At 38.3% G+C, this 17,190-nt stretch overlaps 1 protein-coding gene across 2 annotated transcripts in view; it reads right to left on the bottom strand.

The window, feature by feature from the left end:
* Positions 1-1,730: 1,730 nt before the first annotated feature.
* UBA6 (ubiquitin like modifier activating enzyme 6) overlaps positions 1,731-17,190 on the bottom strand; it is a 31,734-nt gene continuing 16,274 nt past the window's right edge. For both annotated transcript variants that reach the window (XM_068681605.1, XM_068681603.1), the window contains 17 exons: positions 16,997-17,077; positions 16,544-16,621; positions 15,058-15,239; positions 14,372-14,477; positions 13,607-13,696; positions 13,419-13,499; positions 12,892-13,020; positions 11,908-11,959; positions 11,739-11,802; positions 11,385-11,454; positions 10,106-10,177; positions 8,798-8,915; positions 7,614-7,807; positions 6,266-6,393; positions 5,424-5,511; positions 4,972-5,066; positions 1,731-2,649 (listed from right to left, as the gene is read on the bottom strand). In XM_068681605.1, the coding sequence (XP_068537706.1) occupies positions 2,514-2,649; positions 4,972-5,066; positions 5,424-5,511; positions 6,266-6,393; positions 7,614-7,807; positions 8,798-8,915; positions 10,106-10,177; positions 11,385-11,454; positions 11,739-11,802; positions 11,908-11,959; positions 12,892-13,020; positions 13,419-13,499; positions 13,607-13,696; positions 14,372-14,477; positions 15,058-15,239; positions 16,544-16,621; positions 16,997-17,077 (1,764 nt within the window). In that variant the 3' untranslated portion in view covers positions 1,731-2,513. The remainder of the gene's footprint in view (positions 2,650-4,971; positions 5,067-5,423; positions 5,512-6,265; positions 6,394-7,613; positions 7,808-8,797; positions 8,916-10,105; positions 10,178-11,384; positions 11,455-11,738; positions 11,803-11,907; positions 11,960-12,891; positions 13,021-13,418; positions 13,500-13,606; positions 13,697-14,371; positions 14,478-15,057; positions 15,240-16,543; positions 16,622-16,996; positions 17,078-17,190) is intronic.

Here is a 17,190-nt window from a genome sequence, read left to right as displayed (position 1 = left end):
TGGACTGTATCAAACACAAATTCATGCCAGATCTGCTCACTCCCCTCTACACAAGCTCCAACATCAACACATTTACCCTCTGCATCAGGGATTCAGAAAACTTGAAAACATGAAAAACAACTTTAATAGCCACTTGACATGCACAGTTCTTCCATATGAAGTCCTCTTACTAACTACTTGTGAAGTGTTCTCTAGGTTAACTTATATCCAGAAAATCTTAAAAAGGTCAGCTAAAAACATTTATAGACCTGTTTTGCACTTTTGTTTTTTCTATCACCAACTGTTAAACTGAGAGGAACCCACCTGTAGAACAGACATGCATCCACCAGATACGCACAGTAAGAACGGTACAGGGATACAGCCGTATCTGTCAGTTCTGGCCCTGATACTTGCCATCCTCTACCTGGAATTTTTGGCAAGGTGCTCACAAAGCTGTATGTATTGTCATTAGCAAGAGCCATTCTGTTACCTGTATCTGAAAATGGATTTTAAACCCTGAGGGCCGTCAGATGGCCTTCTAGCAAAGTAGTGAGACTAACACTATTTTTCTACGCTGCTTACTTCAAAAGCAGAAGCATGTTAACACCGCGCTAATGCACCAGAGCATACTTACTGAAAATTTCTTTTGCAGCTTACAACTGTGAGAGGTGACAGTGCTCTTCATTTAACCTAAACGTTCAAGTAAGACATCCTTAGTACTAATTACTGATTTCAGTTTAGATTCTAATACTGCCACGTGGAAATATTTTTTGGTTGTTATTTAGAAGTGAAAACTTACTGTCTGTTTGTGCCTTCTCTACACAGTAAATGTAGTAATCCTTCTTCCTGTTCCAGAAAAAAAAAAAATCTTATAAGAAGTTCTTAAAAAAAAGGAATAAGTTAGGTAGTTTAAAAAGCACTATTAATAATCTAGAAAATATCTATAAGCTACACTGACCGTAAAACTATATACACCTTTACAGAAGGCATCCTGTATGTAAGGGCAAATCCCATATACTGAAATAATTCTGTTGATTCCAGCTATTCAGTTCCATACGTCTTGGTGTTTAAGTGCCCAGCCTAATAGCTATTGTTCCTGACTACAACTATCTGAGAAGGGGGGGAGAAAAGAAGGGTAAAATTCCTAACCAATGATGTTCATTAAACGTGAAGATATTCCTAAATCTTAACAAAGGATAATCAAGGATAAACAGTGAAGTAGTCAATACCTTTTGCAACAACCACAGGATTTAGAGATGGGCATTCACTGTCTCTAAAGCTTAAAAACATTAAAAGGTTTTCCAGTTTGTAGCTTTTTTTTTTTAAACCCCACTTCACTAGCATCACTGGGGAATACCAAAAAAACCAACCCACCCTCCCTCAGCTACATGGACTATGAGCTACACTACCCATGGTTTAAATGACAGAGAAGATAAGGTGTTGTTACAGATGCTTCCACCTCTGCCTCAACACAGAGCAAAGCAAGTCGTTCATTATTTCCAATAAGCAGATTCTTTATACTTAGATACCCCAGTAACTGAAAAACCTCAGTGCAACTCAGACCCATGCTGTGGACAGGTGTACAGCATAACCATCCACTGTGAGGAAATGGTACCAGAAGGAGCAGCTGAGGAAACAGTGCTTGCTGTGACAAACATCTGTAGCCATTTGCCTTTACCTCCTTTCAAAGTCATCTCTTGCTACAGCACTCTCAATTTGGTAAGGGCAGAAAGGCTCAACCACACTGACCATTTTCTCTTTCTTGAAGGCAAAGTTTTATTGTTGAAAGTGTTAACTCAGCTCTCCGATAGGGTTCCACTTTCCCCATATTGCAGTATTCCCCAGAGAACAGTCTTAGTGCAGATAATGAACAATTCCAGGTGTCTTGACTTCAGGGGAGCTATGACAATTTTTATACCTGTTCAAGACCTGCCTCCCTCTGTTTCCATGTGGAGACTGACATTAAGACAGCTGCTCTGACACACAGCATCACGTACAGTTCAGAAGAGAGCACCAACAACACAACAGAGCAGCTCATCTGCTTTTAAGTGGAAGTCTAAAAATTTTGGATGGATTATCCCTCATGTAGATGGCAAGATTGAAATTCTCATTTGAGAAGAAAATAACACGTGAAATGGATTTGACAGGAATATCATAAAATGGCAGTTTCCCCAGTTTTTGCAATCTTCTCTAAGCAGTGCTTAATTTGCACATGGGGACAATTTGTTACGTTCACCGTTCTTCTCGCTTTCTTCAGCTCCCCACAACTTAAAACAAATCTTGTCTTTAAGGTAAGGACTGTACTGGACATTCCATCTCATGGAGTGACCAATCCTCCCTTGAGTAAACAGATTTGAAGGTAACAGGAGATGAAACAAGTCCAGTTTGTCTTCAGTGCAAAGCAACTGACTTTCACCATTTGTTTTAATTAAGGCTTCACCAAAAAGAAATATATAGTACCATCTTTAATAGCTGAAAATTAGCACACTCCTTTCAAAACAAATGGTCCTGGAGTGACTTTTGCACCTCTACCATCAATTGTCTTCCTGAACAAAGTAGTATCTCACTGGTGGCCCTGGCAAGTCTTCATCTCCATCAGTCTCTGGAGCAAACGATACTGTCAAATCCACATACTTTTTATCAGCAGATGGCTTCACAAGCTTTTGCATCCTACAAAGAAACAAACAGTTTATTGAGGTAACAGAAGAAGGATTGACAATGGGAATTCAGAGCCGGACTAATTTCTGGAGAAATTTCACTACCAGCAATGAAGCCCAACATACCAGAAATCACATTAAAATGGAGAAGGAGCTTCCTTTTAACAATGGACACAAATAGACACACAGGTTGTTCCTGTCTGAGCTATAGCAAATGGCTTTATTCTACTACTTTTGACACAGTCCTCAGCCTGCTAGTGAGCTATGCCATTGCTCACTAACAAGCACTCAGAAGAAATGACAAGAGAAAATGGACACTGGGGATTCCTCACCCACGTGATTTGTCTTTGGCATCCTATTAAGGCACAAGATAAAAGTAGCTTTCTGTGCAGAAATTTGGTCATGAAGTAGGACCAAATTCTTGGTCTACCAATAATGGCTGGTTTTAAGACTTCATTAGGCAGACCCCCTCCAATGCAGACACCAGATATGCAGTTCTCATAGAAAGCAATTCTACTGAATTCTAACAATTCTACTGACTTTCCAAGTCCCTGAATTTTGAAAGTGAAGAGCTATGAGGGGGAGAAACGGAAAAGAACTAGGACTTATTCTTCAGGGACAGCAAAGCAAGCTTTAACAAGGTAATCACGTCACATTTCAGTACTACTTCCCCTCTTTGCCCTCTGGAGTCCTATTACAGCAATAAGCAATAGCTGCACCTTGGAGACTTAAATTGCACAATAATTACTTTCATCAACCTCACTTTCATTGCATATCTCTGGATGTCTCAAAACTATCTTTTTTTTTCCCTCCAATTTGGAGCACTGGTTCACGAGGCCAGCTCAAATGCTAGGAGGCTTGAGGAACACATTTATTTCTATTCCTCACAGGACACTTCAGAGAAGGATTTTACTTCTGGCCAAGCCTTACCACACAGGACAAAAAGCTGCTTTCCCCAAAAGTACCTGTTCCCTTGCAAGAACACAAAGCATTAGACTCTTCTTAGCAGAGATACTGACATCATATCCATTTGCATGAGGAATCCTCAAAATACAGAGCAAGGTGAATAAACGTCTCTAAAACCTGCACCTAAGGACTATGCTTCCAGTCAGTGCTGTAATTCTGAAACGAAGACAGCGTTTTGAAACGCTTGTTGTCCTAATATAGCAAGATTTTAAACACCTTAAGGAAAAAAAAAACTGCAAGCAAGACCTGAATTTGCTGTGCACGTATCTTTTAAAGCTTTTGGGACTGCTTGTAACAGAACCCCACAAGCTGTAACTACATGGAAAGCTTGAACAGTCTCAGGGTTAATGGAAAATCTTGATCTTTACACAGAGGCAGCTTCAAAGCAGGCCTTTGACTTTATTACAAACTCCACTCACTCAAAATGATTTATACAGCTGTAGGAGAAGGAATATAAACAATCATTCCGAGGTGGGCTATAAATCCACATCTTGGTATGCCAGGCACCCTACAGGCAGCACCAACATAGACTCTTCTCTCCCTGGAATTTTCTCACACAAGTAATACTTTCCCTAAAGTTACCTACTAGCAGATTACTGATCAATACTTATTTGTGAGCACTGACCAACAAACACTTCAGAGGAGTTGCAATGGACAAGTTTTGAGCTACAGAAGTTCAATCAACACGTAAAAGTAAAATTAAACTTGAGTCAGATCTGGCTATTCCTTTGCAAAGGTCTATCAATCAAAAAAAAATAATAATGGCCTGTACTCCCACCCTCTCAAGTTTCTAGTTTGTTATACCCTGATGTCCTGTCAGTAAGCATCACTCGCAAAGTCTTGTGAACTTCATTTTTAAAAGGCCTAAAGTAAACTAGAATCTCAAGGAATTACCACAGACTGAACAGACTACCATTAATCTCAGCTTGCAACCAACACATTAACTCCTTCCTGGATGTCTTCCCCTACTTTCAGAACTAAGTTGCTAAATATCACCATTCGTTTTAAGCCTGTTTAGAAAGGATCACTTAGTATTGTTTTGCTTAAACCAAGCTATATTCTGTCTCCAAAAAGTTACTGTCAGACTTCTTTGGGTTTCTCATTCTGCCATTCATCAGTTAGAGTCATTAGAGTTGCATTTTCTAAGTCTCCTGTCCTTAGCGCAGAAGTTAATTCACCACAAGAATTAATTCACTTTTATTTTTTTTTTTGAAGGAACAAAGTACCTTTTTTCTTTCCCAAATATAAACAACTAGAAACCACTTTGGGAGAAAATACTGCTGTCAGACACACATTCTTATGATACAGCCAGTGAACATAATTTGTAGGTGCATTCACATCCCTAGATCCATTTTCCAGTTATACTTACGTCAGCTTTAATCTTTTAATATGACCTGGCATCACGGGAACATACAGCATTTTGACTCCTTGTACAACCATAGTTGGTTCAATTCCATATTTCTCCTGGAATTCACAAATTAGAATGTATTAAAGGACCATGCCAGCTGCACAACCCAGCAGACATAACTACAGTTACTACTACAGCTAATTGTTGAGAACCATAGGATTCCAAACAGAAAATGAGATAATACATGGATGTTGACAGAAGTTTTGTTAAGATACATTTAAACAAATGGAATTAAAGAATTTGAAAATAAGCTTGGATGTGTGAACTTACAGATTTAAGCTCCCATTGAAATTCTTTCTAGAATTATTGATTTAAACAACAATTTGACAAGGTCAAAAAAAAAAGTCAACAACCCAAAACAAGAAAATGCTTTCCTCTCATCTTTCCTTAACTCAGTACAACAGATATCTTACTCTGACAGCGTTTATGAAGTCCAACAGTGTAAAATCCTCCTTTCCATAAATTGTCCACCTGTCCCAGATTGTAAATGATATCCCATTTCTGTTTTAAAAAGAGAAATATGGTGTGTTACTTTAGAACAGACATTTCTTTTAAACATATATTGAAGAATTGCTCTCTCTTCTAGTCACTTGCTATTTTATCTTAAGCAAAAATCTCTTCCCTGTCTCCTGCCATTTCTCCAGCCCTTTCACCTGGCTAAGTGCAAGACACAAAGCTATAACTGAGTAAACATAATATCTGGCAATGAATTTTCTGAGTTTTCAGACCTACTGAAAAATAGGTTTTGTATTGACCAAGATACAGAGGTGCATCGGGTCTGAGCAGACAGGATATTTATTAATAACTGTGCTGCATATCTATCTCGTCTAGATTTTTAGAGCCTAGCTACCAACAGCTTCCACTGAAAACAAAACTAAGCCCTCAAAACCACTAGCTTTAAAATTAGGACAGAAGAGTGTATGAGCTGCATTTCCACACAGGAAATTGAGTGATGTATTATGGGACATCCTTAGCAGCAGTATATGGCTAATAGAACTTGATGAATAATTTTGTGTTTGCTATCATCTTCCAAGTTTAAAGAACGAAAATAACCAACCTTGAATATCTGTATTTTTTAACTGGAGTATGACCATGAACTTTGGATCCATTACACTTCCGCTATACAATCTGATTACCTACGTTTAGTAAGTACAAATCTCACATGTGTAATGTCTCACCAACTTCTAAGTGAGAGACATCAGGTTTCCAGAATACTGCCCTTCTACCATCATCCACCCACCATCACCCTTCCTACCTGATTTCAGTTCTTCTTACTTCAGCAGTTTCTGTAAAGACCATTATGGGAATGGCTAAGTTGAGAAAACAGTTCTTGTATGCATCAGCTGGGTAACCACCCACAACTTTGATGAGTTCCAGTGCAACCTGCAATACATCAGAATCACTTGCTTCCATAAGACCCACATTAATTTAATTAGGAGGCCACACAACTGTAGGATAAGTTGCTGAGGAGATCACCCTTTGAGCAGCCCACAAAGTAAATCACATTAAACGCAACCCAAACATACCACAGAAATAAATTCTTCTGCTGCTGCTGCAGATATTTAAAATGTTCAAGACTCTTCTTAACTCAGGACTCTTATAAAATTCTTCAATTCAAGACACCCCCCACAAGGCTTGCAGTTCTGTTGAGGTACGTGGATGCGAACTAATACTGAATAGATCATTTCCACTCTTGACACTGCCACTCTGACGGTAATAATAACAGCAAAAAACAAACCAAAACGCTTATCTTCAACTCCTCTTTCTGGTCAGCAAACCAGAAATAAAAGTACTGAGGGCTTACCACAGCTGAAACCACGAGTGACCTTTCATACTTGCACACAAGAGAATAGAAGAATATGTCCTGGTTTCAGCTGGGGTAGAGTCAATTTTCTTCATAGTAGCTGGTATGGTGCCATGTTTTGGATTTAGGAGGAAAGTAATGCTGATAACACACTGATGTTTTCCGGTGTTGCTGAGCAGTGCTTACATTAAGTCAAGGACTGTTCAATGTCTCACACCATCCTGCCAAAGAGGAGGGCTGGGGGTGCACCAGTAGCTGGGAGGGACACAACCTGGACAGCTGACCCAGACTGGCCAAAGGGATATTTCATACCACGTGATGTCATGCTCAGCAATAAAAGCTGGGGAGGTTGGCCAGGTGCCTCCCATTGTTTGGAGACTGGCTGGACATCGATTTGCAGGTGGTGAGTAATTGCCTTATGTATAACTTGTTTTGTGGATTGTTTTTTTTTTCTTATTAAACTGCCCTCATCTTAACCCAAGAGTTTCACCTTTTTCCCCAATTCACTGCCCCCTCCCTCTATGGGGGAGTGAATGAACACCTGTGCAGTGTTTAGCTGCCTGCCAGGTTAAACAACAGCAGGATGTAAGTTTGAAATGAAAGTATTTATGACATATTAGACTGATAATTATCATTATAGAATGAATACTTTGTGATCTTAGATAAAGAAAATAAGAAAAACATTTCTTAGATGAGGCTCTGTCTGGATGGCATTAATGAATATCCAAACGTTCGTGGTTTTAGGCAAGGAACAGAGAAAAAAAAACATGCATTTTCAGAATTTTAAAAGCATACTTACCAGCCCTGAAACCGCAGCAGTAGCTGTTGCAATTGCAGGAATAATCTTTCCAGCAATGCGCTTTGTTTTGAACCGATCTGCCAGTTCGATGTTGTACATCTTGGCTCGTAAGTTTGATGCTGCTGTTATGAAATCTATATGCCCATTACTATCGTCATCTTTTTCAAAAGAAATGGGCTTCATTTGCAAGTCATCTACTCGTAGGAAAAAAAAAAGAAAAAAAAACAGAAATTGTTAGAAAACAGAAGGTGTCCTAAACATAAGTTACAGGGAAATAGAACCTTAACAAATACATTTTTATTTATTTATTTTTTTAATGTTCTGAAGCGCGGTGCCATACTTAAAACTTTCTTTTCCGTGCTAGAAGGAAAAACTTCCCTATCAATATTAATGCTGATGCTGACTGTTGTTAGAAGCGAGTAACTAAAGAAATATCAAGAGGTCTAGAATACAATTTTCCTTGCAACACCAGGAATAGATTTTGGATAGTTCTATGGATATTTCTTATTAACCTCTACCATGTTATAGCTTTTCTACTCTGAGAATTCCCTGTAAAAGCTTTGTTTATCTGTTACCTTATTGGTACAAGCTCAGTAGCATGGCAGACAGAGGTTTGAGTCAATTCTCCATAGGATGGGTTAGAGGTAAAGTAATCTTTCTCTTCTGTGTCCATGGGCTAGAAACCTATGCAAGAAGTTCATGCCCAATGACCACTTCATGTTGCCAAACAGAAACAGAATTCAAGCATCTACATTTTAACATATCTAGAAGATGCTGATGGAGACTAACAGCCTTCACAATTTAGGATAATTTCAGAATGTTTCATGTAAGAACCAACTCTCAAGTTTCTCATACCAGAATCACTTTCAGCCCATCTGGGATCTAGTCAGGACCTCTTCCCTCTTTAGAGGGAATACCCTGCTACCTTCTCACAGTTATCAGGGCTGCATTTGTGTGAGAGTATAACAAAGAACCCTACACTTCTGTATTTCCGAGATTCTTGCAAGTTTTAAGGTCAAGCAATATGGACCAAATACCTGCATGGTACTTTGGAAAGACTTAGCAATTGGCTGTCTAATTCCTGTAGGATTACAGAACTTTTTTATCCAAAGACCTGAATGTCATGCTGCTGCAGTGCAATTGCAAGACATTACTCATCGTACAAGCTAGCTTTATATACTCACTTTCCAAAGCTTCATTGGATAGTATAAACTTCTCCAGCTGGAAAATAGCATTTCTTTCATCCTCACTGCTGACTGGAATATGATCTGGCTTTCTTGCAGTTTCATCAGTCTGTACAACCTGCAAGTGCGTACAGTGTTTAAGTAATAGAACACATGAACTTTGTACAGCACAAACGTACTAAATTTTCTGTGTTCCCTGCAGTCCACCCTCCCAGGTACAAGAGAGGCATGGACTTGCTAGAGCAAGCCCAGTCACGGGCCACAAAGATCATTAGGGGACCGGAGCATCTCTCATATCAGGCTGAGAGCGCTGGTGCTGTGCAGCTTGAAGAAGGCTCAGGAGGATCTTATCGATGTGTGTAAACAGCTGGTAGTGGGGAAGGACAGAAGGAGCTGGACTCTTTTTATTGGTGCCCAATGATAGGACAAGGGGATATGGGAACAAACTGAAGCATAGGAAATTCCATAAAAAACTTAAAACCAATAACAAACAAATAAAAACAAACAAACAAAAAAAACAACCATACACCAAAACAAACCACAACCAAAAGTGTAAGGATGGTTGAACACTGGCACAGGTCACCCAGAGCATCTCCAGTCCTCAAAGGGATTCAAAACCAGATGGGACACAGTCCCAGACAAACTGCTCCAGCTATCCCTGCTTGAGCAGATGGGTTGTACAGTCTCCAGAGGCCCCTTCTAGTATCAACCATTCTGTGATTCTGAGTCACAATAGGAGCTTTGTCTCATGAGACAAGCATTCACGACACAAACATTAGCACTGGGCAAGAAAATATGAAACCACCCAGGGATATATTGTTATTTTTAAGCGATGACAACTGCTACCCACTGTAAAACAAGACTTGAGCTGTTTTGAAGTTAACACTTCAGAAATAAACAAAAGTAATGACACTTGCTTAATACTACTTAGAGAGAAATAATAAATTGACTCTAACCAAGGATTGCTTTGAAGTTGCTTATGAATGACATTTTACTACTTTAATTATATAGGTATAAGCTTGTGTAAACTTAAAGACATTGTAGACTTTTGATCACACCCATGCATTGAAAAGGCTACTGCAAGTCATTTACAAAACCCCCATAAAAAATCCACCTTGCATTTAGTGGCTGGTACATGGACACCTTAGCTCTATTCAAGTTAAAGCAGTCCTGTATGTCACTCTCTGGTTTCTTAAAAATGCATTTTTATTCATGTTTATTTCATATCAGCATCAATGCACAGAGTAGTGGCAGATTAGTGACACTGTGTGTGGATTATTTTTTCCTTAAAATTGAAGTCATGCTTACTTTGTTTGAAGGTCTGAACTCTGGTACCTTCACAGATGAAGTTATCTTCAAAATAGTTTCTTCTGACAAATCCTATTATGGTTTTGAAGAAAAATAATTTAAATTCATAGCAACTGAAAGAAGTCCCCCCCCAAGAGACTGCATATGCAGGAACATTTCGAAGAACACCAAAACCAAATAAATCCCACAAATAGTCATTGGTGTTCCACTGGGACATCAAGTCAGGTTTACAGTGCACAAGACCCACAGTGGTATGAAGTGCCTAGCACCAGAAAACTGAACAGAATTCATCTGTCTGTGAAATAAAGATTATTCCAGTAGCATCTTTGCTATACAGAAGCAAACACATATTTGTCTATACAAACGCAAGATTTGCAAGAAATACAGAATAGTATCAACATTGACAGGGATTCATGTAAAAATAGGTATCAAAGCTACATCCAAGCTTAAAAAAAAACAAAACCAAAAACAAACAGTATATTTTATTTGTATGTTCTTTAAAACATCTGCAACTGTGTTTTGTTCAAACAGTACTAAAGTCACGTCAGACATCCTAAGGCAACATAAATGCTTGTTATCATGTGTCTGATTTCTGTAGATCTACCATGAGGGAAGAGGTGCCATTTCTTTCACCCGCTGCCTGCAGCACAAATGGCAGGGTAGTTTTGCATTAATTAGAATTTTGCTCTGCAAAGCACAGCAAGTCTGACTGGCCTAGAATCAGTCAGTCTCCCTGCACGGCACCTGGATCCACATATATGTCTGGGGTCTCCCAATTGCACGTAAGGCATTACTCATGGCACAGTACTTGAACTAGTTCAACAGATGTAAATGTGACTTGCAGGAAAATTCAGTTAGAAAAGACAAAAGGTAACAAGAAAAACAAAGGATAAGCAACAGAGAGGCTGTGACTAGTAATTATCAATAATAAAACACCTCACAAGACAGCTAAGATACTTGATCAAAAATGCCTTAAAAAGATCTTTCAATTCAGTCATTATATTACACAGGAACCAGCTCTGTCAAAATAAGGATTTAAGAGTTCAGAACTTACTGAAAATACATAATACACTAGTCATTTGTTTTCCTGGTTAGTAACTTTAATCAAAAAGAATACATATAAACAGCTGCTGGACCGCCAGTGCTGATGGATAGATTATTTTAAGAACCACTTCAGTTATCTTTAGTTATCAGAAAGGACTGGCAACTAGAGACAAGACCAAAACGGAATGTGTATATCCAAGTTATGAAATGGGGACACTATTGCAATATGGATTACCTTTTCTGTGAAGGGAACACAGTACACGGTTGCAAAGAGTTTTGCTGCGCTCACAATGAAACCATAGTGCCTGAAGAGGAAGAGATATTTTTTTTAATTTTTTTGTTGTTGTTGTTCAGTGTCCGCATGAAGTTTTGCAACCATATTCAAAGAGATCTTGAGAAAACACATTGAGAAACATAACGTCTACCCTTCAGAGCACACTGTCCAAAACAGACAGATTTTGAGGGACTCAAAAGTCCTTCCCTTCTATCAAGCATCGGTCTAACTTGTACTGCTATAAAGCCATTGTCCTGTATGTCCTACTACGGGGTGAGCTTTATAGGATGCATTAAAATGCTGAGCCATACTTACAAAGGATCATTAAATTCAAACTTCACTGGGAAAGGTGGCCTCTTTGGTGACTGCCAGAACAAACCTGGTAAGAAGACAGACTTATGATGAAATCCTAAGGAATCAGGAACAGCAATGCATGATATATGGCATGAATTCATAGGAGGCACAAAACAGCGTCTGTACTTACTTCCATCTTTTAATCGTGTATCAAGGGGAAATGAATGAAGAAGCTGAAGAGCCTAGAGGAAAAGTTAGAATAACTGTAGTAATTTATCATACATAGATTGACACAGCTGCACAAAATCATGCCTTCTTTTTAGCAACGATGTGAAATCTTGGTATAGCTTTTAAGATACCCCAGCATATAGCTGATGTCATTTAAAGAGTTAAGAAAACCTAAAGACATATATCAACAGAGAGAGCTTAAAGACATAAATACGTACAGGCAGAGTGACTTGCTCATTCATTCACAGGATGAAGATGACAATGTCACCTCACCTGTACCACGTCCAAGCAAGATACTTCATCCAACAAACAAAGAGTTCCCCCCCACCTTGTTGTCACTTTAGGATTCTGGCACACCAATTCACAACCGGGAAAGTAACATTTTCGTAACGTGACAACTGTCATCACAACCAGGGCTTCGATACACATGGATGCGATATGTTTATTAACACACAACATCCTGATCACTTCTTTTCTACACAATTCCTCACCGCACACAGACACAGCAACACTGTAGATCAGACTTTCAGAATGACTGGCTTATATTTTAACCAACATTTCTGTGACAGCTTTAAGAAAATCAGGGATATGGATATGAAGAATTAAGTAACAACAAGTTTAGTGGGAGAAAAAAAGCTCGTCCTTTAGTAAAAGGCATCTGATAATCCTGCTGCTCTGGAAAAACAAAATACCTAGTCAGTTAGAAAAAATGCAAACAAAACTGCATGGAAACTACTGAACAAAGCCACTGGGAATTAGTTAATAAAGCAGTCTAAAAAAAGTAAGAGGAAGGAATGCAGCATTTTAAAATTTCAAGTAAATTTTGTTATTTATGAAGAAGAGATGGAAGTGCATGCAAAGACTTGGAAAACCAGTTATTAGGAATAAGTTCTCTAAAATCCCTATCAGTCAAGCGTTGCCTTATTTCCACATCTTAGCTACCTACCTTATGGCTAAAATATTTTTCAAATTTTACTCTTGCTAGTTCCACACACTGAGTCCAACTTCGGGGTCTTCTACTAAGTGTTTTAATAACATGAAAGCAGCCTTCTAAACTCTCCCCTGATTTTATTCTCTAGATACAAAAGAAAAAACAAAAAGATTAAAACAGACAAGATTCATCACAAAATGGTCAAACAGTACGTTTGATCTTAGTAAGTTACAGGCAAAAGGAAACAGAACATCACTTTGTGACTGTTAACCTTTATGTGATCCTTTCCTTGCGTTCTTCTGCAGAAGCTTTCATCTACTTAGTTTTATTTCCACCCAGTCCTATACTGACCGCTAGCCATTACAGACAAGAAATAAAAACAATTCAGCTGTTAAGTCCATTCTATGGACTTAATTCAAAAAATTCAAATTCAGTCCATTAATTCAAACTCCATATAGTCCATTCTATGGACTTAATTCAAAAAATTCAAATTCAGTCCATTAATTCAAACTCTGGATTTTAATGTGGCAACTTTCTCCTACCTGTAAAACTTCTTCTGCAGATGGATAGGTCTGCCAAAATTTGTTAAACAACGAAGGCTTGTGAGAAAATGAACTTTCAAACTAGAAAACAAGAACAAACATGGCATTTTACAAGAAGTAGATAAGATCCCGTATCTTTCCAAATACACAGTAAGTTGTGTCAAAAATCTACAAACTTATTTCCTTACCTTATCTCTTGCCCACTGTATCGTATGTTCAATGGCAGCTGGGAAAGATTTCAAGGTACAAAAAGGTATTTCTTCTTCTGGTGGATCCCGCTGTATTTAAGGAGAATAAACATGGGCTTATTAAAGCTTATGGCTAATAATAGCACCAAGAATTTATACACTATGTACGTATAGAACAAAGTTTGGTTTATGTTTATTTGCTTATAATGACTAATCTAAAAGATACCAGAAAGTGAAATTCAGCCCTAAAGCACAAACAACAGAAGTTACCAGCCAGATTTTCCAAGATGTGCAGTTAATATTCACACATGCTCACAAGGTGAAATATGCTCTTTCACTCAAGGCCAGAAACCTTGAGTTTTCTTCATTGACTCTAGCAAGACTCTAAGGATGGTCAACATCGAGGCTACATGGCAAGCGGCATCATTTCATGGTGCCCTCAAACAGTGAATTTCTACCTTGAAAAGGTAGTTTCATAGGAACTTAAATTGAGGGATAATGCAACAGTTTGAGTATCCAATTCAATCAGAATTAATATGTATCCTTATGGAAACAGGCAGATGAATGTCTAGTACAGTGTCTGCTCAAATTTAATTTCTTGAGAGCTTTTCTTAAGAATCCAAGGAAATAACTATTTCCTAATAGGACTGAACATCAACAACTCAAATGGGTCACTTATTTTAGACAGATACATAAACAATTACAGATTTATAGGTTATTATGGGACTAGCTATAGAAGCTAAGTAATGGTCTTAAACCACTTACGTGACTATTATATGACTCTGTCAGATGAGGCACAATAACTTCTGTGTGTCCTTTTGTTCCCATAGTTCCAGAGTCTATAAGAGGACGCAGGTTTGCTACGCAACGACTGACATGGAAAGACACAGACTATCAGGATACAGATTACTCACTACACTTGCCTTACAGACATTACCAGACCATAAGCAAAACTGACTCTAGGACCTTTCAAGAGTGGAAAGATTAAGCCAAACTCAGGAAAAGAACAAGTTAAATAAGAAGAGCTACTTTGAAGTTCAACTGTGACAGCATAAACCTGAGCCAACCTAGAATTCTTTTTAAATGTAAACATCCCTATTTAAACATTTAGAGTACATACACCACCGCACAAATAATTCAACCTAAAGACTGCCACACTATTATCCCCCTCAAACAGGCCTTGACAGCAGTTCATTTCCAGGAAGCCAGTCAGAGGCTCCCTCCCATGTGAACAGCAGCATTTGCACAAGAGCAGAGCTGGTTTTCACCATGAGCTTAAAACTCTTCCTCCTCCCAGCCAGCATCTTTGCCAAGGAGCAGAATAAATCCGAGTAAAATGCTATCAATCTTAAATTGGAGTTAAGATGAAATTCAAGAAGATTAAGAACAGAACAATAAAATTATTCTCAAATAAAAATGCGAACAATCCTTATTTCCTTTTCACAACCTACCTATCGATGTACCTCCTCGCCTCAACATTGTCCAAAGCAGTCACAACCACATCTTGCTTTGTGTAGAAGTCATCACTGTAAGTGTTCTCAGTGGCTGGACAAACTTTATTAATATATGAGTCAATCTTTAAGTAAGGATTGATGTTCAGAGTTGCTTCTGCTGCAGTGTAGCTTTTAGGCTTCTGAAAGTGCAAATATATACATGTATATCAACATTATTAAAATAACATCTGAGTCAAGTATTGATTTCATTTGCTGATCAGACAACAATTCACTTTGATAGAAATGTTACCATGCAAAATACACAACAAAGGTGACTCTTTAATCATATACCTCCCTCACAAAAATATATCTTAGGTTAGTTTTGGTTTTAGTTTTATTTAAAGTAGTGGGTCAGAGACCACAGTGCTTGAATAGTGCAGCATAAATATATCCAGTAATTGAAACAAATGCACATGCTCCCTCTCATGCTCTCAAAATGCTGTAAGAAAGGAGCAGTTCCTGACTGTCAGAGGATAAAACCATCAGTTACTGCAACTCTGACTATGCAGCACAGACATCAAAGACCTATGAATAATCACATTACTGCAAAGTATTCCACACAAAACCAATTTCAAAAGCTAAACTGGAATAGAGGTTTTAACCTGCTTGACACTTCTAGCCACTTTAAAATGCTACATTCAATTATCTAGGGATCTCCACTTAAAACACCAGAACTCAAGACAGCGTGGCTTCTGAAAGCTTGCAGAGGTCGCTCTCCATTTATCTATCCAACCAAAATATAATCTATTCCTAGATTTGCTCAACAAATAAGAGGTAAAAATCCAGCTGCTGAGTTTTGGGCAGGGAAATCCCTTGTTCCCACTGCTGTGAAGATTTGAGCCGCTTTTTAATATTTTGTGCCATGTTTGCAAGCACAGGGATACTCTCTCTGCTTCTAAGGAATTAACAATTTCCATGCCATCCATTTACTGAATGTACCTTCTTTTTTTTCCCCCATGTTATTTACCGGCTTAATGAAGACTAAACTAAATTAAGACAGACTGCAGCATTCAGCTAACACTTAGGTCAAGTTCCATGAGCATTAGTTGCTCTATGGAGAACAGACTTCTGCCAGTGCTGTCTGTTTTATTTTATTCTCCCTGAATTTCAATGGTACAGAAAAGCATTTCTAGCTTGTTAGTTCACGGTGGTTTCTCATACAACACAGCATTTGTCATCTGATTCTTTCTTTGCAAATTTGAGAGATTTCATTAGTCAAAGACTCCAGTACAAACGCAGATCAGACCAGCCAAGTTTACTCAACCAATACCAATGATAAGCAGCATGCCAGTATCGTCTTGGTATTGTTTTAAAAGATACTGAACATCATTGCAGCCATTACATCCTCTCTGGACAGAAGTACACGCACTCACAGTGGAGCTCTCAGTGAGGAAACAGGACAGGGAAACACAACAGCCCAGGAAGTTTACTGAAGAAAGTATACCTGTATGTGATGAGGTCGAAAGAGAAATTGCCTGTTCAGGTTGGATTTCTCTATCAAGTCTGGATCTGTAATTGTAACCTAAGTCAGAAGGGGCAAAAGCAATAGCTTAAGTTATAAATAAAGTGTAGCACTAAGCAATATTCTTGAAGAAACCGGTACAGAAATGTGTTAAAATAAAAAATAATCCTCTTGTCATTCACTATGGCTAACAGCTATGCCTATATTCATACTGGTTGATTAAATTTTGTTTTAAAATAGAAATATATCAACTCCACTCCAAGTGTTCTGCCTCTAACTGCATACTACTTCCACTTCATATAAAAACTATTTGCCTCTAGGTCCAGAGATCAACCTGAACAAAGGCTTTGGCTTTTTACTACTTTTAATGTAGTCTAAGTATTTAACTATTCCTTGCTACATTACTTTCTCAAAAGCAAAGTGGATGTGACTTACCAATCCTTTATCTTGCCCAGTACCAACACCAAGAAGTGCAAAGTTTTTTAGCATTTCACAGCCTATTGCTCCACAGCCAACCTAAAGAAAATGACATTTTAAGAACTGTAAACTGTCCCTGAAGAAGACTGAGGAATTGATTACTCCCCTTTACTGAGCAGTCATTAGACCACATTTGGAATACAGCGTCTAGT

Source organism: Anas acuta, chromosome 4 (assembly GCF_963932015.1).
Source record: "Anas acuta chromosome 4, bAnaAcu1.1, whole genome shotgun sequence".
Lineage (NCBI taxonomy): Eukaryota > Metazoa > Chordata > Aves > Anseriformes > Anatidae > Anas > Anas acuta.
This window is presented reverse-complemented; position numbering and strand designations above follow the sequence as displayed.